This window comes from Platalea leucorodia, assembly GCF_965183815.1.
Source record: "Platalea leucorodia genome assembly, chromosome: 1".
Taxonomy (NCBI): domain Eukaryota; kingdom Metazoa; phylum Chordata; class Aves; order Pelecaniformes; family Threskiornithidae; genus Platalea; species Platalea leucorodia.
In genome coordinates, this window is record NC_138823.1 from 112,081,684 (window position 1) to 112,108,269 (window position 26,586).

Below are 26,586 nucleotides of genomic sequence, written 5' to 3' on the forward strand. Positions count from 1 at the left end.
AAGTTGTTTCTATTGTAGTTATCTCTGTCTTGGTATTTACCTACTTAGAAACAAGGAAACATATTCCAAAGCCCTGCCATGCTAAACTGCTCATAAAACACTCCTTGAAGAAATTTCTGTTTCTCAGGTGCTTGGAGGCAAGGAAATGCACAAATCAGCAGACAGCTCTTGCCACTGTACGCAAAGCCGTGAAGTAAGCCACACTGCTGAAGCTTTAAATCATCGACTTACTCAAGACAAGCAACTTCAGAAAATATATGAAGAACCTTCTGCCTAAATATAAATATAAATTAAATAATAGTTTTCCTATCCTGCCTTCTGCTGTTACTCATCACTAGACTCATCTTGATATATGGCACAGTATAAAACGGCACCCATTTAAAAAATAGGGAAGTGTTTTTAAATTTAACTGAGTTCAAGTCAGCTGCAAAAAAACCAAGTAATTGCAACTGTTTCAAAAGCATTTATTACTTCCACAATATAGAAAGCTGGATTATGAAGTCAGGCTTTCCATCTGAAAGTCAAATTTTTATTAAAAATTTGTGTTTTAAAAGTAATATTTTCATCAAAAATCTAGAGCTTTGGCACAAATCTTCCAAAGAGTACGGAAAGTCAGAATGCTCATAAATATATGTGGAGCAGTAAGTGAGCAAGATTTTATTAAAAAGATGAACTTTATATTTGGTATGTAGTGACTTTTAAAGTTTCTAAGCACCAGAGCTATGTGAATAATTGCTAGCCAATCTCAGATCAAAAATTAGACCAACTAAAATCAGAGGTCAGGAAAGGGAAAAAAAAAAAAAACCAAACATAAAAAAAAAAAAAAACAAAGAAACCTTTTTCTCCTCAGTATGAGGAAGAGAAGAAAAGATCTTGTTTGGACTGCACAAGACGTTCAAACTGAACCCAAGACAACCATTTATATATCCCTGCTGTGAACCACTTCTAGACTCCTTTCAGTAGACCCTCTCCCTGCTCCGCTTGTCCAAAGTAGCTGGTGGGTATCTTGCCCTTTTCTGCTGTTTGGTAGGCAGCTCCTTAGAACAATGGATGACTGGGATTAATTTAACCTCAGTACTGATATCATTCCTCTTCACAGGGAAAAAAATCCCATCTTAATATTTTCATTATAATAATAGGGTAACATAATATTTGTTTTTATAAAAAAGCCTAAGGCAGAGAACACAAAAGAAAAAAAACTGCTTTTAAGCTATATTTTCCGATCAGGAGAGAAAGTCAGGCCCATACATCAGTTTGTTCAAGGAAGCAGCAAAAAAACGTTTATCTGTTGAGTACTTCTTTGCTACAAAGGGTACATGTCAGTACAAGGCTACACACATTAGGAAAAACCCTTTGCTTTGGTAACAGAAAACATTGTTAGGTCAGCAAATATACTTAGTATTTCACTTTCCCGAGAACAGCTGCAATGACTCCAATACAGGGGAGTAAGTGGGAGAGGGGAGAACTTCACCATTTAACTGAACCAACTAAAACATGCAGCCACTAAAGAGAGAAAACATGATGGCCATTATCAACGACAGCAATCTCCCGATGCATACTTTTATTACTTTCTGTAACCCCTTTGGAGATTTTGAACAAATGCTAAAATTAGAACTAAAACAGGAATTTGGGACATAATAGCTTTGAGGAGATTATAAGTGACTTCATTTAGCATAAATAAAAAGACCGAGGTTTTCTAAGCAAGAACAAATTTCACATTATCTTTCATCCTCTGTCATCATGTCAAATACAGCTAAATCAAGCTGCAATGTATTTTACATGCAATTTTAGACTCTTTCAGAACTTCAGGCAAATGTGATGTTATACTAAGTAACCACACAGAGCAGCAGGCAAGGCTCCTCTGCAACAAGACTATATTCTATTATTCTATAATTGGTGAAATAATTCCTAACTACACTATATACATATACATTTCAAGCCTGTAATTGCTATGTATAGATTCTTATACTTTGGTATAACATTTATTTCTTCCCATTTAATTACATAATGTGTACAAAATGCAGTAAAAAAGTCCCTGATAAAAATCTTGGAAAAATACTTTATTTTAAAACCATAAAATCTATTTATGAATCCTCAGTTACTTCTGTTGTCACCTGCTGAGCAGTCAAGACTGAGTAATTAGCACTAAACTCTCCACGCCCCCTCCAAAAAAATAGTGGCCTCTATAAATGAATTGGTGATCTAATGTTAAATACTCATGTCGAAGTGTATTTCTACCCACCCAAAGGCCGGCCTACCTACTGGCAGCTTTGTCAGAAAAAAACAAGCAGTGAATTAGCAAACCAAACTCAATGGCTATCCATAGAGCAGTTGCACTGCTTTTTCTGTAATATATCTTCTTGTCTTTTTAGCATCCACATTGCTTGGATACTGATATTTTATATTAATTCTTAATTAAAGGCACAGCTAAATACAAACCTACTCATACCTAAGTAAATACTTATTTTCAGTCGCACCTATCACCCTACTGACTTCTGAGATTATTTAGAGGGTCAGTTAGACAGCTGCTTCAGCTAAGATAGCAGCACGGGGTTTTGCTCCTTTGATTTGACATAGGTCAAACTGCTGCAAAGGCAATAACCTCAAGGAGAGTACACCTACAGTATGATGAGTACATCTGCCTTTCCTTTTGAAGCAGCTGAAGTTTCTTGTCCACAGAATTTGGTATGTTCAAAACAAAAATTCACTTAAAACAGCCAAGAAGTTTGAAAAAGTGCTTTGTATTGTGAAATGACAGTAACACTTCTTTCTACACCCCTTCCTAGATGACTTGTAAAGATATAAACTATTTCCACATGCTTTCATTTCATGTTTATTTTTCCATCACTCATCTAAAAAGAGAATTAAAATGTACACAATGAGAGTGAGTGTGTTTGCATTTTGCTCTAAAATAGGAAAAACGCCTGGTTTGAAGAGTCTTCTGCAATTGCAAATATGTCACAAGGAACCTATAATTTGCTGTTATTTTTATAAACCTGCTTGTAATATAGGACAGAGTTAGATATTTACTTGATTAGCAATTGCACTGGTCTTGCTGTGCCTTTAATTTCAATTAGAATAGCTGTTTGGCTGTGTAACATTTTAGTTTTTTAGATTCTGAAAGGACATATTCAGAGGATAAAGACGTGAAAGTATGTTATTTAAATTTCCAATTATTTTGAAATTTCACTGTGGAGACATTGAATGTCACTTTCCTTTAATAACACATATTTATAACTGACACAAGTTACAACAGCGTATTTACTGGAGTTAGAGCTTATGACAGAAAAAAGGCAATTAAAGAAAAATCAGTCTATATTAAGGACATAAATCACGTGTTTCAAAACACATGATTTACAAAAGCCTCAAGTATACATTCCTATTAAATGCATATTCTTACACCCTAAGAATAGGATGCAACACTGAAAAATCCAACAAGTTCTTACAGTCAATAGGACTCGCCTTGCAACATATCTCTCTTTTCAAATGTATCAGTTTAGGGTGGAGAATACTGCATCAATATAACTTAAGTTCCCCCTAGAATATACCACATAATAGGGTAAGTTGTGTATAAATACTACATCCAGAAAATACACATCGTATGGACAGCAAAACAAAAATCCCAGATTTAATGTTAGATTCACAAGGGAAAAGTTAAAAACAAAGAATTGATAGTTTGAAAAATACAGAAAGATGAAAAGCAATGCCATGGAAGTAGAAAGTAGCAGGAATAAAGCACTTGCATGCTGCACACTGTCAGCATTTTTCAGTATCAAGGTACACGTAAGAAGCAAAAATGGAAAGTGTAATTTGCTACTGCAGTTCTCAACATGAGCAAAGAACATATCCAAAAGCAGCTCAAGAGACTCATTGAAAGATGGCCGATTCCTGCATCAGGCACATACATTAAAGGTCAGACAGCAAACCTATATGGGAAACTGTGGGAAGTAACAGAGAGATTCCTTTATCAAGACCATGATCTTGATGAATTTAGTACAAACTACGAAACCAGAAGTCAGGTTTATCTGCCAACAGTATCAATAAAAAAAAATGAATATAATGCTAATAATATAATACCTTGATAACTTCAGAGCCTGAAAGATGCTGTCTCCCTTCTAAAAATAACGACGCCAGTCTACACTTCCTCGTACCCTGTACATGCTAGCCCCTAACTCTAACGGAGTATCATGACATAGGAATTTGAGGTTTTGGTTTGTTTTTTTTTTGCACACCCCAGTTGTCAGTCAATATTCTTCTCTTCTGACTTCATGATTTCTCAGGGGTAGGGGGAAGAAGAGGGAGATTTTTTACAAAATCAGTTATTACATAACTGATTTAAACATCAATGTTTCTCTAAAACTCAAAGCCTGTATCCTGATGACTGGAACAGCGGCTCCAGCTGTTTCAGAGAAATAGGTAGTCTTGAGCATCACAGGAAGTACTAGAGAAATTCTAATTTCTCCCTTTTTCATTTGTGACCCTGTGGAAATACAGTATCTGAAAGAACAAGATGTGCAGATACTAAATGGTGTTTCTGGTCGTGCTGACTTTGGGCACGACTTGAGGACTGCGGGAAGATACATTTCAGTTGCCTGCTCCATGCCAAGGGAGCATCAGACTCCATTTGGCAGAAGCTTCTCTCCAAAACCCAGCTCATCGAAACAGCAACCCCTCAAACTGGCCCTCGCAGGTTAAGAGACATAGCCTGACTCCTGACATTCCCAGATCCATCTCTCAACCTAGACTGCCAATACATACAGTTCATCATGGATGATGAATGTAATGTTTGCAACATTGGTATCAAAATAGCAGGGAGGAACTACTAGGAGGGGGGTGGTTTGTTTGTTTTTAAAGAGGCACTTTTTTTTTTTTTTTAAACTTCTTGTTTTTTCTTACAAATTAAACTGGGATCCATAGTGTAAAATCCATCTTCTTGGCATCTCAATTTATCCTTGTGTCTTTCTCATGCCATTCCTAAACTTGGCTCAAAATTCCCGAAGTATCATTCTCTTTGTCTTCTCTCACATGTGAGTCAAGGTCTCCATGTTTAATACTACCATTAATCATCTTCAATGCACTACCTTCGCATTGAGGTGACTGACTCTTTCATTATAGGAATGTTTATTTTAACAGGCCATTACAGGCATGCATAAAAATACAAATACGTTTTCCTCTTATGTGAGCTATGATGTGTTTCAGGTGTCATTCTAGACAATTAAAATTCAACTGGGTCATCCCAAAGGCCTGTCTGGAAACATGATCAAAATTTGGCTTCTTTTTTTTTTTTTTTTTTAATTAACAATACACCTAGACTGTTTTTCAGTACTTCAAAAAAGTTTTGAAAAACACCTGAGATCACCAACAACATTGATCAAGATTTATATGCAATTCAAAAGAAGTTTTACCCCTAAAACATGTACTACAAAAAAATCACACAACTTCTGTTTTAAATTGCTATAATTAAATGCTATGGTTGCTAAGTAGCCAATTGAACTTGTGTGGAGAAAATTTCAAGATGTGGCTGGCTGCTCAGAGTGTTGACATCCGAATGCTGTAGCCAGTTTTAAGCTTAGGCTGAGTTCTTTAAAACAATGGTAATGACGCTCCTGGCCCGAGTGACCATGCACAGTGAGGAAACAGTTCCTGCTTCTTTACAAACTGCCTCTTTGAATCATACTGGAAACCTACATGAAACTAGTCAGGGATGAGAAGGAAAATGGCAATGACAGAGAAAGCTTGCCTGACTAATTAATGCCTTTTTGTGGTGGTTGGAAATCTAAATCTTCAAATACCCACTCCTACTCAGCCTACATACTTGCCTTTTCATGGCTCAAATATTCCTTCTTGTCAGTAAGAGGCATAAAACTAAAACAGTGTATTTTTTAAAATGTTATTGCATAAGTACAATGCAAAGTGAACATGTCAGCATCTCATCTGAAAATATCACTTTTTTTTTTCCCCAGCAGTGAGTGGGACTCCAAGATGAACTTAGGCTGAAGAGAGTGGGAAATCTTGTAATTTCAGGAGGACGGGCCAGGCTCGTGGCTTGAGCTAAGATTTTTAAATTAAGTTGAGCACTCAGGAAAAGCAGCTGAAGATCAAATGATAACTAAAGCCTGATCTGCACAGTTTCTGCACTTTTTTTTTTGCTGGATTTTCCATTTTATTTTCTCCCTTACTGGAATACATATATCATCATGTGCAGCTACTACCATTTGAGAGATTCTGAAGTGAAAGATGCCAAATACTTATTCTCCAGAATATCATTAGTATTTTCATGCCTACAAAACATAACTCACACTACAAAGCTGTACCACGCTACTTATATTGATTACAAACCAATCTATTTAAAAGTGAACAACACCTATGACAAAATCTAGCCCTCATGGTCTCTGAGAAACAAAACAAAATATCCAGGCTATCTTCATATGAACTCCAAGATGACAAGGTGGCAAATAATTTTGAAAACATAAAAATGCAGTAGGAAATTTTAAGTGTCACCCTTTGTTGAAGCGAGTTATATACTGAAGCATGTCTAAAATTGCCAGTGTTTATTATTGATTCTCCTATAAATTTAGCTTAGTAAATGAATCTACATCTACTCAAGAAGAATATTTTAAAACAAAAAATGGTGTTTTATTACTTGATTTGGTATGGTTTGCGAGTCAGGCAACCAACAGGCAATATAGACAGTCTCACAATTTACATGTTGCGGGGAAAATAAAGAATACCTAGTTTTAACTGACCATTACTTTGTGACAATGATTCAGTGAATGCTCAGATGAAAAGAAAACAGAAAAAAAAAACCCACTTCTAAAGAATCTATTGCTTCAGCGTATAAACTCTCTTCAGGCTGTGAGACTTGATGGGATCAACACATATATGTATTTCCCCTCTTCCCATACATATAACAGACTTGACACTCATCAAAGTTTAGATATACGCAACAACTGGGTTAATTAAAAACTCTCTTTTGACCCCATAGTTACACACTTCATATGAACAGAAGTGAGAGCTGGGCTCATGCTCTGTGAGGGATTTCTAAGAAGTTACACATTATCTAGCTCAGTACGTCTGAAATTTGGATGGCCTTATCCTGAGCATACTCTGGTAGTGTGAGACACCAAATACAGATTCTTTGAATCTTTGAGTGACAACTGATGTTACTTTGATGAGCTGCAAGGTTAGGGAAGCAGTGTGTAACTCCTGCAAGGACAGAAATTCATCCAAGAGTTTGAGGTGCAAGGGACATGCATTATGAATTAGAGGTTCTTCTACAGTAAATAAACTTGGTGGTGGTGGTTTTCTCATGTTTGTGTTGTTCTTATTTATTTATTGTGACATTTTTAGAAATTAAAATTCAGGTGTCGAAAAAGCCTAATCATTTTATCTAGTGTAGTTATACAATTTCTAATCTAGGTCTCGAGCAAAGCTGACACCTTTGGGCTCACAAAACACATAAAGGACCAGAATATGTCGCAGCAGGTGGAAGCTTATCTTTTGCATGCGCTGCCTGGGGCTCCATTCCTCTTTATTCGTAGCCAGCTTCTTTCCCCCACCCTCAAAAACATAGGACAGCAAAAGAGGATATCTATAACACTGCAGTCAACTTTCTGCCCAAGTCTCTTTGCAAAAGAACTAATTCTCTAAAAATGAGCATCAGAGCTCCCAGGCAAAACATGGGTGTAAGAGTATGTTGATATGGTAGACAACTGATTTCTGGAAGTTTGTTATCAAACATGAGTGGATCATTTTATCAGAAACATTTCCAAATATACTTCAGACTTAAGCAGACAACCAGCACTGGAAATTTCAGATCAAACTATTAAATTCTGCGAAGTTATAGGCAAGTGAAAACAGAACCTCATAATAGAAAGTGTTGATCTATCTCCTTTATCATTATTTTTCTTATCTAGACAATAGATGTATATTAAATGCGTGTACAAACAAAAGCCTATCATTAATATAAACATACATTTTTATTTAGAACCCCATCATATTTCAAGACTTCACCACCACAAGCTCTCTATCATTGTAAGATAGGCAGGCCAGACAAAAACACGGCATAGCCATGGGCCACATTTCACTACAGCCAAAATTTAAAAAACACTTCCTATTACAATATTCCTCCTATCAAAATACAAGTGATGTCTCATTTTGAGCGCTTCCTATAACATCTGGATATAGAACGATCTCATAACACATATAAAGCCTGCATAATTGTGTATATGTGGGAATCACACGCTACAAACAGTCTTAAAACTAGATTTTCCATTTCACTTCTTCAAGCTATGTTCCATTCCTTAATGCTTTCCACTTTAGGACAGAATCCACTTTCCTAAATTTCCCCACAGACCAAAAGCTTGAAAACATTTGTAATTTAGTATAAAAAAGCTACTTTTGACAAAATTAAAGGGTTGGCTATGGTTGGTGGTATGGTTTTTTTTCATTGCATAAAATTTAAAAATTGATGTAAAAAGTTGGCTTGAAACATCAAATCAAAGCTAGTCAGTACACATTTTCAACTTAGCAAACCAGGCAGGAATAGAGCTGAATTTCTGTTTCAAAATAGAATTTAATTTTAGACACCTTTGTGTGGATGTTTCACTTTCAATGAATTGGCATTTTTAAATGGAAAAACATTCCATCAGAAAATTTCCAACCAGTTTTAGTACTTACTTAATAGACACATGCGATATTTAATTCCTCTCTTTCTCTTGTCTGTTAGGAATTACTTCCAGACACATCGTATTACCTCAGGCCTTCATCAACTGCTTTTCAGTTGCAGAAACCTCTATATGTAAAAACTCCCTGCAGTATTATGGACATGAATATAATTTCATTCAGCTTGGGACAGCCCTCAGTGGGCCACAAAAGTCTATTTCAACAAAAGAGTAACAATTAAAACACGGTCATATTTTAAAAAAAAAAAAAAAAAAAAAAAAAAAACAACACGAAACAAAAATCCAAACCAACAACATCCATGCATAAGGTGGTTTAAAAAAAAAAAAAAAAAAAAAAAAGAACAAAACCAACAAAACAACACACTTTATATCTTTTGCTGTTCTGTGTGTTCACAACACTGATTGTAGAAGCTTTTACCAGATGCTAGGAAATTTTTGCCAGGATGCGTTCAAGTGAAATGGCTTCCAAAATAAGAGACGATCTGGAGGTTAATAAGAAAACTACCACCTTCATAAGTTTCCACAAATAATAAACTTAAAACATCAGATAATTTCCAGCTATCAGATATTTCAATACTTCAATTTACTGTGGGTTTCTTTTTTTCTCAGGCATATTCAGAGAAATGGCTTAAGGAACTGTAATGGCCTTCTGGGACAGGAAGACCAAGGTTTCTGTAAAAAATGTTAAATTAATTTTTATAGTGATGCAAAGTCAGGGAAGGGTTGTTAAGGGATGGCCTCTTGCCACAGGGTGGAGTTTTGTTTTGGTATCCTTTTAGAGTCTGCAGGTGTTTGGCAGGAGCTGAAATCAGGGCCAGCTGTGATATTTCAGCTCTGATATTTCCCTCCCCATATTTCTCAGAAGTGATGCATCAGGGTGATGTCTTACACCTGATGTACTCAACTTGTGTGGTATGACTGTAACTGCTTTGAGGCAGGGGGGAGGGAAAGTACCACTGCATGGCTTTCATATTTATTTTCAGCTGGCAGCATTCATATAGTAAAAATTCATCAACATGAATGGATTTAATCTGGTAAAACATCAGACAACAAACAATTTATTCAACTGCCCATAACATTTCTGGGTTGTTTTGTTGCTTCTTATATATGCCAGACATTTAATTAAAGTAATAATACTGTGTAAGAGCTGTGAAAGAAATTACATTGCAAAAAAGGGGAGGGTAATGTTTTAAAGAAAACAAAAAAACCCTTCAGTACCCTCACATAACCAAAGATCTTTGTTCTTTCATACTTAGCTGTAGTACAGTGCGTACCTGGTTTTGTGTTGTTTTATCTTTTGGGAGAATTTGAATAGTTTCTATTAAAAACTGTATTCTCTTTTAAGTTTGTTTTGTTTGGAAAACCTCAAACCACATTGTATTTCATACACATGTTCCCCAGGGTATGTTAAATGGGACCATACTGAGGTCACTAGTAAGTTTTTAAAACGTTTTAAGAATTCCTTTAATGTTTGTACTATCTTGGCCTGGTTAAAAGAACACATTTTTAAAAAATAGCTTGAAAAAGTTTGACTATAAAAAGCTTCATTAAAATACTCTATACTGTACTTTTAAGAGTTTGTAAGAACTTTTACAAACATTCTTTCCTTGCTCTCCTTTTCAAGAAAATTGTTCCCTTAACTAGTGAATCTGCTCCTTTTTCTCTCACGCTTTTTATCCATACATGCACAAGTACACATATACTTCTATCCAGACTGATTGACTTAGCAGTACAAACGCCTGCGGTATTCATTTTAACTTCACAAATGAATAAAAGATTATAATCAGTGGGAAAAGTGGATGTTTCACTCCATTCATGGAAAAAACAGTATCACCTGGCACTCCAACTTAGTAAAAAATTTCATGTTTTTTGGCAGCTCACTTGGAGTATGATTGAAGCTGTTAATGTTATTAACAAAATGTCCTGGGATCAAAAATGTGTTGTTTTATCTCAGTTTATAGAAGAAGTTATACAAACCACTCTTGGCCTTCAGAGCTCTGAAGTCCTTTTAGTTAAAATAAAATAAAATTTAAAAACACGACCCACCTGTAGCTGACTAAGTTCCATTAGACCATTTCAGTCATCTCCTTTACTCGTCTTTCCTATCTCCTCAGATTTGCTTCCATTCCTCCCTTGCATTAGTCCAGCCCCCTCCCAGGACTTCTGTCTTTGGCTGGTACCAGCCCCGTGCGCCCTTTGCAGCATTGCTAACAGCTGAGCTGGCACGTGCTTTGATGATTGTTGACTACCATCCAGCGCCTGTTGGTCACTAATGGTGCGAGACTGCACTTAAAATGAATGATTGTTACATTATGGATATCAAAATCCATAGATCAAATAGGAAGACAATGGCAATAAAAGGAATTTAAAAAATGGAATTGTGTTTAGATCCAATTCTGCTGGGACCGCCCAAAATGGAAGAGGTTAGCAAAACCTGGGTGTTATCTAGTAGAGGTAGCTTAGAGTTTGTATATGTTGAAGTATCACCAGGTTTAATGTTTTTCTGGAGTCTTTGCAATGGGTGAAAGCAAATGAAAAGCTGATTACTGGGTTATGATAAACTCATTTTACATCACACTGTTTGCACTTGCTATACAGTATTAGTAAGTAAGGTTATTAAATGCAAGCTGCGTGACATCTTTCCTAGAAACGCATTTTCTGATCTAAACTGAGCTTGAAAAAACTCACTATATTATAATGGGAGCACTGTGAAGAATGATTACAAAGTTCTCATACTTAATGACTGTGTTGAGCTTTACACATGAGAAAAATCTTGCTGTGATTACAATATGCTGTTGGTGGTGGGTGCTGGTTTTTTTCCTGTTATAACTGGGATTTGATAGTGCAGAGGATACCTAGATTATGGATTCTCAGGTGGTGCTAGACTTCTTCCCTAGTCTTAGGCATAGTCTCAGGGCACTGTCACACTTTTTGACGTTTCAGAAACCAAAATTGCAGACTGGCTTATGAAAGAGCAAAGCTATAGACAAGCACATGTGCTCACCCCAGACTCATACTGTCTATACAGGAGCAGAAGGATGAGCAAGTGGAGGGAGACTGGGCAAGGTACAACAGCAAAAACTACAGTACAGAAGAAATGCGAAGGTGAAAAGCTTTGCTTGAACTGTCCCTAAGCCTCTAAATCCAAGCTATGGATAAGTGACTTAGGGCAATGAAGCCACCTGTGAAGGTCTGAAGTCTTCACCACCAAAATAAAAATTTGTGCAGAAATTAGGAAAATATACTTAAGAGGCAGAGTATGCTACTCTCCAAATTGCTCATCTGCTGGATGGCTTCTCAGATATTTAAAGGTGGAGTGGGGGGCTTAATCTTTTATAAGTGATGTAAAGTAAGTATCTTGCCATAAGAGCAATGCCTTAAAATGTCAACACCTTTCCATATTTCAAGAAGGAAGAGGAAAGAACTGCAGTCTTCCCCCTCCCCTTGAACAGAACAGTAACTGTGAGAAAATGCTTAAGGAAGCAGGCAGCACCAGAAATGAAACAAACGTGTAACATGCAGCATCGCCACAAATACTGACATTTCATTTCCAACACTAATAAGAACACAGTGTCTGAGTGCCACTTATTTCAGAGAAGGGTGTAGAAAAGACAACGTTTTCAAGCAATTTCATGGCGGAGGGCGGGGCGGGGGGGGGGAGATATCAGTATGCTCCCTTATGGGAAAATATTTTGAAAAACCTGGCATATGGTCATACCTGACTGCAAACACTGTGATACCTTTTATGGATAGGCTAACTATGTCAGGTAATAATCTGACACATATATATAAATAATAGATATAAAAAACAACATTTAGGTGAATTCTAACAAGAGCAAGGTAACCAAGCTAACCCCTTTTCAGTTTGGGAGGTAATGGCCATCCCATAACATACTATGTTTTAAAAAGCCATCTCTTTCAGAGCGGACCCGACTTCTTAAAATTCGCAGCATCAAAAAAAAGCAAAGAATATTTTTGCAATGTTGCCCCAAGTACAGCCAAGTCAACCACGTTCTAAGTAAAATAAAGACTCTTGCTGTATGTTCTTCAAAGCCCAACCTTAATCCCTCTGAAAGTTATGAAGTGAAAAATCTGGCCCATGCATACTTCACAGCATGGTACTACATCATTTTAAGTAGAAAGAACATATTTATTTAAGGAAAAAAAAAAAAACTTCTTTCCTTGCAGTAGCCTAACAAATATTGTCTTATACCTCTAAAAGTATAAAAAAACATATTTATAACAAACATTTATTATAAACATATTCCCTTATGATAGAGATTGTTTTGCCTCTTCTTCTTTGCCAGAGACTACAATCATTTTCACAATCCTGACAAATGCTTCTTGACAGTAGGCATGGATGGATACAAAATTGGCTGCTTTATTTTTTTCCTCCAACGGTCAATCGTTTTTCTGGTTACTCTCATTATTAGAAATTAATTTAAAGGAGATTCAACACACAATAGAATAGCCATAAAATACTCTGTTACACTATTCAAGACAGTATAACTCGGTTTGTGTTGGGCCCTTTAACCCATCATAAGCCAGAGGGTGAGAAGAAGGGGAGGGATCAGCAAACAGGCAGGTAATGTAACTCCAGAGATACTCAAAAGTAAAAATATTGTTTATAATCAAGTATAGACACAATTCAGTGAAAGACTTAAAATCTTAAATAAATAAATAGAAAAACTGAAGCATTCTCAGCCAGGGAAACGACCAGGCCAAGAAAAGGTTAAAATCTTCCTGCATATGACTTTTGTGCTTAATTTTTCTGTTTCTAGTCAAAAAGTTGCCCATTTTTTTCAAACAGTATAGATTCTGGTTATCCATACTCCATACAGAAAATCGGTTGCTTGTATGTGAAAGGTACTTTTCTGCATATTTATCTGACAAAATGCAATTACATAATATATTACAGTTTCTTTCCCTGTTTTACCAGCCATTTTGGAAAGACAGACTCCATACAAGACATGGAATACCTATGGTTTAATGCATTATGGCAAAATCTGTGTTCCCAAGCACACAATTCATTTAAGGATCTGTATTTATGTCTTATTATGCCATATTATTGGCTTAAACTCAATCCACCATATAACTCTCAAATCCCATTTTAAAGTAGCTGAAATCAGGTCTGAGCGGCAGGAAAAGTGACCGTTACTCAGCATTTGTAAAACACATGCAATAATGTATAGAAAAGACTTGGTGAGAACCAACCTGAGGATCCGAGAATACTTGCTGCATATTGTTGATTGGGCCATATGGAACCCCACTACCTTCAAAGAGCTGCAACCATTCAATCGTTGCTTTTTGTGAAAACCTAAGAGCAAATAAGAAGCATGTGGTTTCAACACCGTGCTTTCAGATTCCGAAAAACGTATAGCATGTCTCCTCCCTCTCTCACTGCTCCCATACTCTTCCCCACTGATTTCTTCCCAGGCAGTGAATAACATAACGAAAATGTACTACACGTGTTCTTCAGAAATGCAAAACCCAAAGACACAGGGGAAAGAAGATAGCTGAACTGACTTCTATCTGATCATCTGAAGCAATCCAGGAATGATGTAAAGATAAATTTATCAGCAGTTTCAAATAAGGATCAATGGGTTTCCTCCAGTCCTTAATTACACTAATGTGCTTCACATTTGTTTTCTATTACGAACGTATCTAACAACAAAAAGATAGATATAATGCAGGTACGAGTCTAACATACAACACTGCTCACTAAAAGCTGATGTAAAGCACCACAGTGTTTTTCCCCCCATTACATCCAAAACATATGTCAGGATTAACAGCCACATTTTTTGGTCAGATAACAACATTGACTACATGTTTATTTGTTGTATGATTGTATAACCTATCCTAAGGACATCCGGTTCAGCATATACATACTGTGCCTACACTGGTGAACGCAAAGCTCCATGTCCTTGTATCACATAAAAAAAGCTCAGCTTATTTCTTTCTAAGCATTCAATTCCATAACTGGTAGCACTACTCTATTTCCTCTCTTTTGCTAGATACTTTTTCTTTCCTTGTCTGCCTGGTAGAGTTACATACATGAAGAAAACACACTCTTGAAGCAATACTAGTCACTGACAGATGGTATTTTCTGCAGCTGTCTGAGATTTTGAATCAAAGGCGAGATTATTTGGAGATCGTATCTTAAATGTCATGAAGGTAAACAACACAGAGGTCTACCAGATTATTAGAAAGGACAGATCTACTTCATGATACATATAACACTGAAAAGAAATTACCTGTGATTTAAAGACCTGATGAAAATGAAATTAATAGAACCCTTGATAAGGGACACTCAGTTACTGGTATTCTGTAGCTCACCAGTTCAGAGTTCCTTAAGTGTTATCCGGAACAATGTCAGTAATGCTCAGCTTTACTTCTTGCACGTTATTATGCAAAAAAAAACCCTTCCAAGTTTCTGACAGAAAGATGTTAGAGACAAAACCCGAAATCACAAAACCCCCTAAATCAGTACAAAAGTCGAAGTTTGTAAACTTCTTTTTATACATATGCAGAGATTGGCTGCAAAGTATTTCATGCTACTTTTAGACTAAAGAAAAAAAAATAGTGATGGTGACAAGTTACAGTTATATTAAGTATATGGCATAGGTACGGATCCAAGCTTCACAGTTAATATCTTTCTCCCTGTGCAGGAATGACTTCCCCAAGCTTTGAGGTTTTAAATCCTGATACCCAATGCATTTTGCACTCTAAATAAATAGGAAAATGCACAAGTTTTGCACTGTTCTTCCTCAGAAATAGAAGCTTTACTCCTGCTGAATATATGTGAAGTTAAGAAATAATACTAGTACAAATGGAAGGAGCAATGATACTGAAAAATCAGAATAAAAGGCTTTAAAAGTGCAAAATGTATTATAAAATGAAGCATCACTTCTGAAGAAATGAAGCATAATGAAGCATCACTTCTAAAGAAAACAGATATAAGATTATTGCACTCTTCAGTTATATACTTCATTGAATATTAAAATTATTTCATGGTAAAGATGTAGTCAGCCATAAAGATAATTCCACTCTTGGGCACATCTAAGGTCCATCTAATTTAGTACTCTATTGCTGACCATACCTACAACCACGTACGTTATATAACCAATCACCAATAGAGATAACCGATCACTTCCTTCCTCAGGCTGCATTTCCTAATGCAGCCATTAGGAAAGCATGATTTTAATCAAAAATATAATTTGTATTTCCCTTCAGTACTCTCTGTTTGGCAACAATTCTCATAACCTGTATATTCTTGTTATTCATAGCCTCCTATTACTAAGGTTTGGGGCTCAAACTACTGCACAGTGTAAATATGATTCACACGAAAAACTGTTTCCCATCAGTTATTGGTGTCATTTATACAAAACTTTGCTAATTCTCTGCTAGCAACTGAGCCACTTGCCTCCTAAGATGCTTCATAATTTATGGCCCACTAACTCCCTTTTTATAAATTAAAAACTTTTTTCAGCTATTACTTTTTCTGACACCTCAACCTCTACCACTATCTCATTTCTAACAAAAGACAGCATGTCTACAAGAGGACTCTTGGACTCAGCATCATAACTTTGGTGCTGCAGACCATCACTAAGAAATTACTGTAATTCTTAATATTTGTATCATCATTTTCTTGATCTAATGAATAAGACCTGCCATGTTATGTTCCTTGTACTACTTCTTAAGAAAGAGTTTATAAATATTCTCCTGAGTTTAAAAAAAAAAAAAAAACCAACCAACTTTTGGATTTAAAGGATAGTCTAAAAATGAAGTCTTTTCAGTGGGAGTGTCAATTATCTACATCTGCATAATCAGTATGCTATTTCCTGATGTCATGGTAAATCTGAATAATTTTCAAGACATACATTCTTCTTCAGTAACATTATTACAAGTGACTCAATATACATTGAAGTGAGCGCACGTTTTGCAAAACTTCTACGGGGTGTATGAATTTCTGAAATTTTAGCTTCTGCTTAGATTTTTCCTTCCCATGTAACAGAAAAAAAAAAAAAAAAACAAACACAATTTTATAGAAAACAAGTGATGTTCTGTTTTAAAAAATACTTGTTTTGAATGGACCTAACAATCGTCTTAGTCTTACTTATTAATTTATTTATTGGTAGTTGGAAAGAATTCCTAAAAGCTTTAAACTCAAAGATGTAAAATCCCACATTCTATCACCCTCAAAGAAGACAGACAGCATTGTCTCTTGAAATTGAAACTCTTGACCTAAATCTGATGTAGAATAGCTTCCTTTATTTGTGCTAAAAAGAGGCTGTTGAGAGCATATTGTTAAGCAAACTGTTTAAAAACAAATCAGAACATCACCACTGCCAATAAAGGTCTATTATTCAGATTTTGAGAGCAACAGCATGCAACTATTTAGTTCATTCGGTTGTGTTTTATATATTGAAATATCTGTTGTACAGCATCAAAGGAGAAATATTGTTTCAAAATTTGATAAAAGATAAGGTGTGGATAAAAAAAGGCCCAAGTTTACCTCTCTGATGTCAGCTGCGCAAGCTGCACAAACTTTGAATTCTTTTTTTTTTTTTTGCTAACTTGTATGTATCATTCCCTCCATCTAAATATAATTTTTAACAGCACTTACACAAATAAATACTATAAGCTTTCCTTGCAGGAAATGGCTGATGTTTACGTTGCTAGGTATCAATTGATACCATGCTCGGCACTCCAAAATATCAAGTAAAGACCTTCAAGAAAAACTTCCAAGAGAAGTAAAAGACTGAAATTCTCTCCTGAAAATGAAAAGCTCTATCAGCAGGAATTTACAAGGCCTGGCCAATCCCTTTCCCCTTAACACTTGTTTTAAAACATTTTTCTATGCTTTGATATTGCCTTTTATAAATATCCTACTTAGTATGTAATCTCCTTTTCTTAACTGAAAAATTTTCAATGTCATCCGCTGTCTTTCAGTGGGGAAAAAGTAATTTTTATATACATATATAAATAAAATCACTGACGGAAACACATATAAGGCTAAACAATGATCCATCTTCCAAACTTAAGCTAGCAAAAAACCACCCAAGACCGTACAGCATCTGAACTCTGAAGCATAACACTTGCAAATGAATCTATCTGTCCATGGAGCCTCAGTAATACTCAGGGACTGCAGGAGAGCTCAACCATGTGATTCACACTACACCTTCATGTATTTCCAGATGAGTCCCTTTTCCCTCTAAAATGCTTCATCTGCTATAATCACATAAACGCCATTTAAATTATCTATGATTTATTTCTAGAATCATTTTAAATCTGTAGCTTAGCTTCTACAATTATTACCAGCATTTTAGAAGTTCAAAAGAATTCACTTTTTACTGTACTAGCCTGTGGTATGAAGCTTGAATGCAGGCAAACACCTCTGAAAAAAGAAGGCTATGTACCCCAGTGGAGAACAAACCCATTGCTAGGACCTTTACTGCAAAGCCTGTACTAAGGCTTACTTCAATAAAAGAGGTAGTATTCTCCATGATGTCTTATTTGCATTTTAAGCAGTGCTCTAAACCTCCTCTGCACTGAACTACACAGCACTCATGAAGCTACTGAAGTTGCAAAATTGAAATGAGGCATCAGATTCTGAAACATTTAACATTAAAGATATTTCATGCTTAAAAATATTATAAGAATAGAAAGTGTAGCATGAGCTCAACTAATTGAAATGTTATTTCATGGGAAGAAATCCAACTAAATATATTTTTCCTCAATTCGTAAATCTAGCAGGCACCATTAAATGAAAAACACTAAATTTAAACTAAACACTCAGTAAATTAATCAAAAAACATTACGGCACAATATAAGAAATAGCCTCCAAAAGTCCAAAAATTAAAATAATCAAATAAAAAGGTCTTACACCTTATTTTCTTACACAAACCACAAGTGTAGTTTTGCTTCTTAAAAAGCAAGACCTAAATCCCCTTCTGCTTTCTAACAAATTCTAATTAAAAAAAAAAAAAAAAAAGGAGAAAGGATCATTAATTGCAAAAAAGAGTGTCTGCTTGACTTGCACAAGTTGGATGAAATGGCTTTAATGAGTTAGAAACATACCTGAGCTCTATTAAAATGTACTAAGTTTCTCATCCTGTTAATTATTAATGTAAAGTTTTTTTCTTTTTTAGCAAATATTCTGTCTTTCAATGAAATAAAGACTTCTAAAGCATGAATGAATCCACTTTGTGTGCATTCTTTGCATATATCCCATTTTCTGTGTTTCCTAGGAAACCTTCAATTATTGTTACATCCTATGTGGAAGGGCATCCACGTTTCTCTAACGGATAAAACCATCCAGTTCCGCACAAAGTACATTTAGAAGAACCACTGAAGCAAAATACTGCTCTTTTCTACAGGAAACTTATAGCAATTAATTTAGAGAAGTAATTTGGACAGCTACCAAACGCAGATGGAACAGCAACATCTAGGATTAGTAATAGTTTTTTACATGGCGGTCAATCACAAAAACCTTCTCTGTTCTTGTTGAAGTCCACAATAGCGTTCTTGTGTTTTCTAGCACAACCCAAGTTTGCATTATGGTTTTTGCATTGGTTTGTTCTATCAACAGTCTATTTACTTTCAAATATCTACAATATTTTCTCTCTTCACTACTAACCATCTCTTTAATGGTAGTTAACTCAGTAAAACAGTTTGTACAGTTTCTTACAGTAGCATCTATGAAAGACACTATACAAAATAAAAGTCATAGAAAAATTATTTGTAAAATTCAAATAATGGATCATTATCCTTTATTGTACAGTAAATATACAATTAGAGTTTTCAAAATGAACACTATAGTAGTTATTCAATAGTCTGTAAGCATCTCTGTGTTAACATCTAATTAGTCTCCTCTTGGTTACTGATTAATCACTCGGCAAACCACAACAGACCCTTAAAATCTCTGGGATCAACATGATTGTACTGACATGTTTTGCTGATGGATATGTCAACTACTTTAAAAGATGTCACATACAGTAAATTGTAAGTGGTAGCTACATAAAGTACAGTCCAGATATTTGTAGGTACACAAATCCACCCTGAAACTTGTTTTAAATTTCTTCATGCTTTAAATATTGTTACCAGTTTAAAAGAACTATTAATAAACCTTCACCTTTATGTGCAGACTTAGTGCTAGAGATGAATGGACATTCATGTTCCTTTATGACGTTTTGCATGCTGTTTTAAAACCATATATGATTTTTAAAGTATAGCACACCAGAGAGAGGGAAACGCATCCATAGTGTAAAATGCATTTCTTATGGCTCCTGACTAGTAAAATCCAGGATGTTCCAGAACTAGTTCTTTTTGGATTCAGATGTTAGACTATGCGTATTAGAAAGGCACTCCTTTTCCCAAGCCTTCCTCTTTTTTTCTCAAGTAAGCAAAAGGACTGTAACTTCTACAGTTATGACAAAGGAAGTGCAAATTAACTAGAAAACAGCTAGGTAAACACACATCAGTAAAAGCACATTGAGAATAATGGAAAGCTGTATTGATTTTGTTGCTGTGTTCTTTTAACTACTCAAGGGGAGTAAAAAGCTAACAAGGGTCAGGTCAAAAAACTCATTCAAAAATGAATGAAAAGTTCTCCCTTGATTTCAGCAGCCTTGTAGCTAGTAATGTATGCCATCAGAAAAAAAGATAGCAAGTCCCTTTTCAGGAAGGATCTTGAACTTCACACTTACGCATGAAAATGCTTAGAGGCTTATTAAATGGTGAGAAAAGAACACAGAAAATACATATTAGCTTACCCAGTCCAAAAACCAGATGTTTGAGACATTTTGGATCTCTCTCAGTTGCACACATAGAATTCAACATAAAACGAATAACAACTGAAAACAAAGCACTTTAAAGCAAACTGTAGCAGTTGGTTTCTGATGCCCATGCAGCTCAACCATCTACGGGCTGATAGTGAGGTAAATGACTGGGGAAAGTAAACCTCACCAGCTGTGCTACATTGAAGTCAATTATCTTTCAGACTTCAGACACCCGTCTTGCTGAAGCAGTAAACAAGCGGATGCTCATTCCTGTAATGTTATCAACAGCGACTTCTGTCTGAAAGGCTCTTGGTTTAGAAAAAGAAACAGTGGGGATGAGGAAGGAGATTTACAGAGACTGGGTGTGTCTCAAGAAGTGTGAATTTAACAGTGCTCCTCATCAGGCAAATTAAACATTTTACAATACACTTTCCCCTTTAGGTGCCCTCCTCTTCTGTTACTAGGTGGAAACAATTTAGCAAAGATCTCATTAACTGAGGATCAGGTTCCTCTGTGCTTCCTTCCTGCTCATTCCTTTTCCCCTCACACTTACATACGCAACATGCAGCTGTGGCACACAGTCAAGAATAAGGGCTTTAAAATATAAGTGCTAGGAATAGAAGTTCCACTCTGAATCGTTTCCAGCCCTAACACTTCTGATTTTAAGTCTACAATAATTTAGCTATAGCTGCAGGAGCACTAATCATGATGAATTTATGTGCTCTTCATTATGTGAGCTGCTTCACTTTAAAGGCTGATGGCATGTCTGTGATTCCCCTTCCTCCTGCACTCACACAACCTCATACACTCTGTTCCATTTACAGGTTATTTTCCCGAAGTACCTTGGATTACATATGAAGCTGCACTGTCTTAAAATGTGTCTACGTTATTGAGGTGCAGGGTAGGATTAACTTTCAATTTCTGGAGTAATTTGAAGAAGGAGGTCAACTGATTAAGCCCCCTTCCCCAAAGCAGCTTCTCTTAAAACTGGCATTACAGCAGCTTTTGCACAGATGCATCTCAAATTACATGCGCACGCTATATTATGTATGTCTTGACATACACATGCACATATACACATATGTATGTATATATATACACATACAAAATAAATCCACATCGTGCCTGGTACTATTCTGTTCCAGGGGAAGCAAAGGTAAAAGTGGAAGGGAGGTGGGGGAGAACGGAGCAACAATTAAAACTTGGTTCTCGTGGATAGATGTACATCTAACTCACAAACCAGAGGTTTCCACTGGAAACATAAAAACCAGAGCGCTCTGTAGTTTGTCAGTTCTCACATGAGCTGGGAGTCTCAGGGGCCTCTGTAGTAGCCATTGAACCTGACCTCCACCCAGGTAGGGTCATTTTAAATTTGACTCTTGGCACACACCCAAGGAAGGAAGGCATTCAGAGGCAATTTGCTTTTGTCAGAGTTCTGCTTTGTTGTCATTTGGGGAAAATGTCACCTAAATAAAGAGGAAGATACAGAAGGCACCAAAATCTCCTTTTTTGTAAAGCAAACGTAGTAGATGTGCAAATGTCAGCAGTGGGAGGAGAAAGAGGAAATAAGAAGCTGCAGGAGCCATAGGAAGTGGAGGAAGATGACGGGGACAGGAAAAAAAGAGCATAGCAGGAAGAGGACCAGAGATGCAAAAGGGATAACACCACCAGTAGCAAAATAAGTCCAAAATGCCTCATAGGCCCATATTCTTCTTCCCTGTGAATATCTTGTGACCCAGTGGTCCTTGCAGCATTGTACTCATTTCCCCATAGAAGATGGAACTGAAAAACACTCCCCCTCTCAAGATGTCTGGGCCTGGTTTCTGTAATACCCTCCTCTTGCCCCAGTGTGAGAGCTGGGTCTCTCGGAAGCTGCATACCACTCCAGAGTGGTCTACCTTCCAGTCCCTTTTACTGAGATCTGACAATCTCTGTGGATATGTGAATTTATCCTCCCCTACCTGCTCTCCCCCTCTCTCTTTCATGTGTACAGAGGGAGTTGAGATGTTGTAAGCAGAGAGCAAGCTGGAGTGAAGCGCTAAGGGCAGATGTGCTTCACTCTTCATTTCTGTCAGGGAAGAGAAAGGATGAGAAAGTACTTTCTGAAATGAATGGAGCAATTCACACCTCTCAGAGCTGTTGTTTCAAGCTACATTTATGTCTCAAGCCATATTCATCTCCATCTTGTATTCTCACTCAGCTCAAGACATCCGACTGTGATGAATAGGTCATTTCACACCTTTCTGAAAAGTCTTCTGTTTAAAGGTCAATTTCTTCTAAGTGCTATATAATCCCCATGCTTATCGAACTGCCTTGAAATCTGGCATGGTTACCGCAGGTGGTGAGTACAATTATTGATCTAAATTAGAGGTCATTTGAGTTAAGAATTCCCAAGATACAGCCTTTTTTAAAAAAATACAGCATTCCTTAACACTGACTGACTGTACCAATGTTTCCTTTGTGCGCACATCTAGAATGAAACTGTGGCCGGAGTCTGAATTGCTTAACATTTACCCTAGCAAATGAAAGGCATCAGCTGTCTCCTTGGTATTCAGAGTTCAGATGTTTTTAAAAATTTCAGCTCCACACATGCAGCGAATTAAACGCTCAAGACTTCAGGGAATTCCTGACCCTCTGAGTAGGTCTGAACATCTCCTTCTATTCCTAAATAAAACTTGGGAAATCCTTTTCCTTAAAAGAAGGAGGCTAAGAATCCTTCTTCCTGCACTTAGTAAGTGCTCAGAAGTTAGACATGAATTGCAGTTAGTCCATTTTGAAAATTAAGAAAAATAGGAAAACAAAAGGTAAGTCATACCTCTGCAAACAGTTCAAAAGAGATGGAGGAAGGGGACAGGTTAGATAGGTCAATGAAAGCCTGCTTAGGCTCTGGTGGGACCCCAGCCCAATAAGATTATAACAGCATCAACAGCTTGGAAAAAAGGTATGCATGTATGTACTGTGCAATAGCAGTGATATTATGCAAGCACCTGCAGAGTACCAAGTATCTGCCATACAAACGGTGCTTAAAATATCAATGACTCAGTGGGACAGGAAGGATGTATAAACTGAAAATGGCAGCAAAAGAAGCTGGGGGAAAGGAAACACAACTACGTGTTTCCTCTCACGTGCTTCTAGTCACCGTAATTACTGTTGAGATCCTGAGACATAGACCATATCTGTGAATCTTCTCACTGGCCTTGTCAGCAGCAACACTCTCAAAGGATTCCACTATAGGACCATAGTTCCCATTTATGTTTCCAAGCATGTATGAAAGAGAAGGAACATTTAGGAATCACCAGATTCCTACACATAGATCAAATTTTTACCTGCTTTTTACTGCTCAGCCTGGCACGCCAAACAAGTTTGCTGACTTTTTCCGTTGCAACATCACTGGAAAAAGCTGCTTTGCCTCAAGTTGTGTGCAACCTGCCTGGCACAGCATCAAAACGAGACATGGCCTGACTAAATCCTTAAAGGACTTTCATGTTCCTTTTTGCCTTCCACCACACAAAGGAGGAGATCATCTCAACAGAAGCGACTGTAGTAGAACTCATGTCAAGAAAATCACAACTCTTCTAAGCTGCTCCAGCTCATGTCTCCACAAATTCATTGTGAGGTGGATAGCAGTGTACATATAATCAGTGAACAGAAGGGTCTGCAGGTGTTTCTTTCCAGCTAATGCACCTTAGGTTTATATTTTCCATGTGCTGGAAGCTGCAATGCTATCAAGCAATCAGTGATTTAATTAAGGTATTTTTCAGTTAAATTCTGCGATTACTATTTTGTCATTTCCCTTCATTTCTCAAGGGTTGACATTTTTCAGCACTGAGAAACTATTTATTTAATTCTCTAAGTAACTTCAAAAATGAACCACATATAATTTTACAAACAACTGTGCATTAGTGAATAAAAGCAAAGTTACCATGGAATGTGTATGGAAACATATTCAACCTCCACTAGAATGCCAAAGGTGTTTGTTATAGTCCGTGTTTTAAAACTGAATGCCAGATGAATTCAGAATAATATGACATAACAGAATGCTATTGGAAACATCTACTCCAAAAGTGTGTATACAGTCACATACCTGCATATAAATTACACAGAAATTCAGCCTAAATGCTGCTAATAAAACAGAACATAAACTCTGACAAAAAAGACATAAAGCAGTAACTGAAAGAGCAATGAGGTAATCTGATGAACTAATAGCTACAGATATAAAAACAAATTAGAATTCTGGCGATTCATTCAAAGAACAACTGTTCCTTGAACTTCATCTTCTTATTCAGATCTTGCCCATAAACACCCCTCTGCATTCAAAATTAAACACAAGCAACAAGCTATTAAGTAATTGATCTGTGGATGGCAAAATAGCACTCTCATAAGGTACCAGAGTACATCAGATAAATGCCATATTAAATGAAATGAACTCCAAGTAATAAGTCGACATGAATCAACTTTGAAACTAGGATTGTGTCAAAAATGTCAGAGCTCAAAAGTAGGTCAAAAGATAACTATTCCCTTTCAAGGGCTTGAAACTTATAAGAAGAGTGGGTTCCTTTGTGATTTCACAATACATTTGTTACAGGAAGGCAAGTAAAGACGAGTTCCAGAAGTTCATCATGAACAGTTGTACCATAATTATTTGAAAACGCAAAGTCACCTGGTACTTCAGTATTTCATTGGGGGCAAAATACCTGAAAATGGACAGGAAAGAGAGAGACAAAAGTGCAAGTGCAATACAAAGAGGCAAAATCACTCTCTCTACAGGCTTTAATGCAAGGTGATTCTGGTTCTCAATATCCAAAACAATGTGTGGGGTTGAGAGGAGGGGGAGGGGTGTGCTACTGAAACTCTTTTCTCAGATGGAATGAAAAGGGGATGCATCTGAAAAAAAACAAAAAATTGCCTGAATGATAATTGTTACACATTTGTTGACAAAGACTTATACAGGCTAAGTGTCAAAACGATAGTGTGACTTCTTGAACCATTGACAACAGTAGATATACTGCCTCTTCTGCTCGTCCCCCGAAGTATGAAGTGCTGCTGAAGCCAGCTTTGGGTAGCTTTACAGATTAGTTTTTTTATGTTATGTAAATTTATCATCCTCTCCATTGAACAGAAGAGCACTCCACAGAAATAAGACCTTCTCAAACAGAATGAGGAAGATAACTAAGCTATTTTAACCTCTCAAATAAAGGGTTCCTGAGCTTCCTCTTAAATAATTTTTAATTAAAGTGTTTAATAGGATGATTCCCACGTAGAATATTAAGCACATATCCTTTTGATGTCAAAAGGATTGACCCAGGGAGAATTTGGGACATGGGGTAACACAATATAGAACCAGCAGTAAGGGAGTAGCATCAAGTGGAACTCCCTTGGATACAGCAACTCTCAGTAAAAACTTTAAAATTCCAGTCACAGCAAAAGCAAACGGTGGTCCAAGCATTTTATTTCCAGGAGTTACATTCATCCAGGAAAGCAGAAAGCACTGGTTGTTTCACTAAAATTCAAGTTAATGGTTAAAAATAAGTTAAAATGGTTACTGAAAACTTAAATCTGTGGTCTGGCTTCTCGCTAGTCCACACCATACTCTGTGTGCAAAAGGCAGTATATTTAACATCAGTAAGTGCTCTCAATACTTCTTTTAGAAAAAAAAAGTATCTCAACAGAGTAAAGTAAAATTTCCACATGATGACAGCTTCTTATACATGACTATTTGCATTAACAGATTAAATGTCATTTCTTCCCTTTTAATTAACTTACCGGGTTGACAATATGTCAATAAGTTCTTTTCTGTTCTGGACTCTGAGTGTATTAGTTTTGTATCTGGAATCCTTACTAACTTCAGGCAAATTCAGGATCTAAGTAAAAATAAAGGGGAGTAAGAAATGTGCTTGGCAGGAGATATTTATATAGCTAAGGAAGTTCATTACCGCTTTAAGATAGTTTTCCAAAAATCCCTACTTCTCATTAATCTTTTAATATAGATTAGGAAATTAAGAAAAGATAATACCTCCTGGTTAATGTTACATAACAAGTACAGAAAAAGACAGAAATTAAACTGAAGATCCAAATCTTAGTTGATAGCTTTCACCATTAGCTAGGAGAAATTCATATTGTAG

The 26,586-nt window shown here is 36.4% G+C and overlaps 1 protein-coding gene across 1 annotated transcript in view; it reads right to left on the minus strand.

The window, feature by feature from the left end:
* Positions 1 to 26,586, minus strand: part of SUGCT (succinyl-CoA:glutarate-CoA transferase) — a gene marked incomplete at both ends in the record, with an annotated part of 332,869 nt that overhangs the window by 179,244 nt on the left and 127,039 nt on the right. Inside the window, 2 exons of the mRNA XM_082310601.1 lie at positions 13,899 to 14,001; positions 26,228 to 26,325. Of these exons, the coding sequence (XP_082166727.1) occupies positions 13,899 to 14,001; positions 26,228 to 26,325 (201 nt within the window). The remainder of the gene's footprint in view (positions 1 to 13,898; positions 14,002 to 26,227; positions 26,326 to 26,586) is intronic.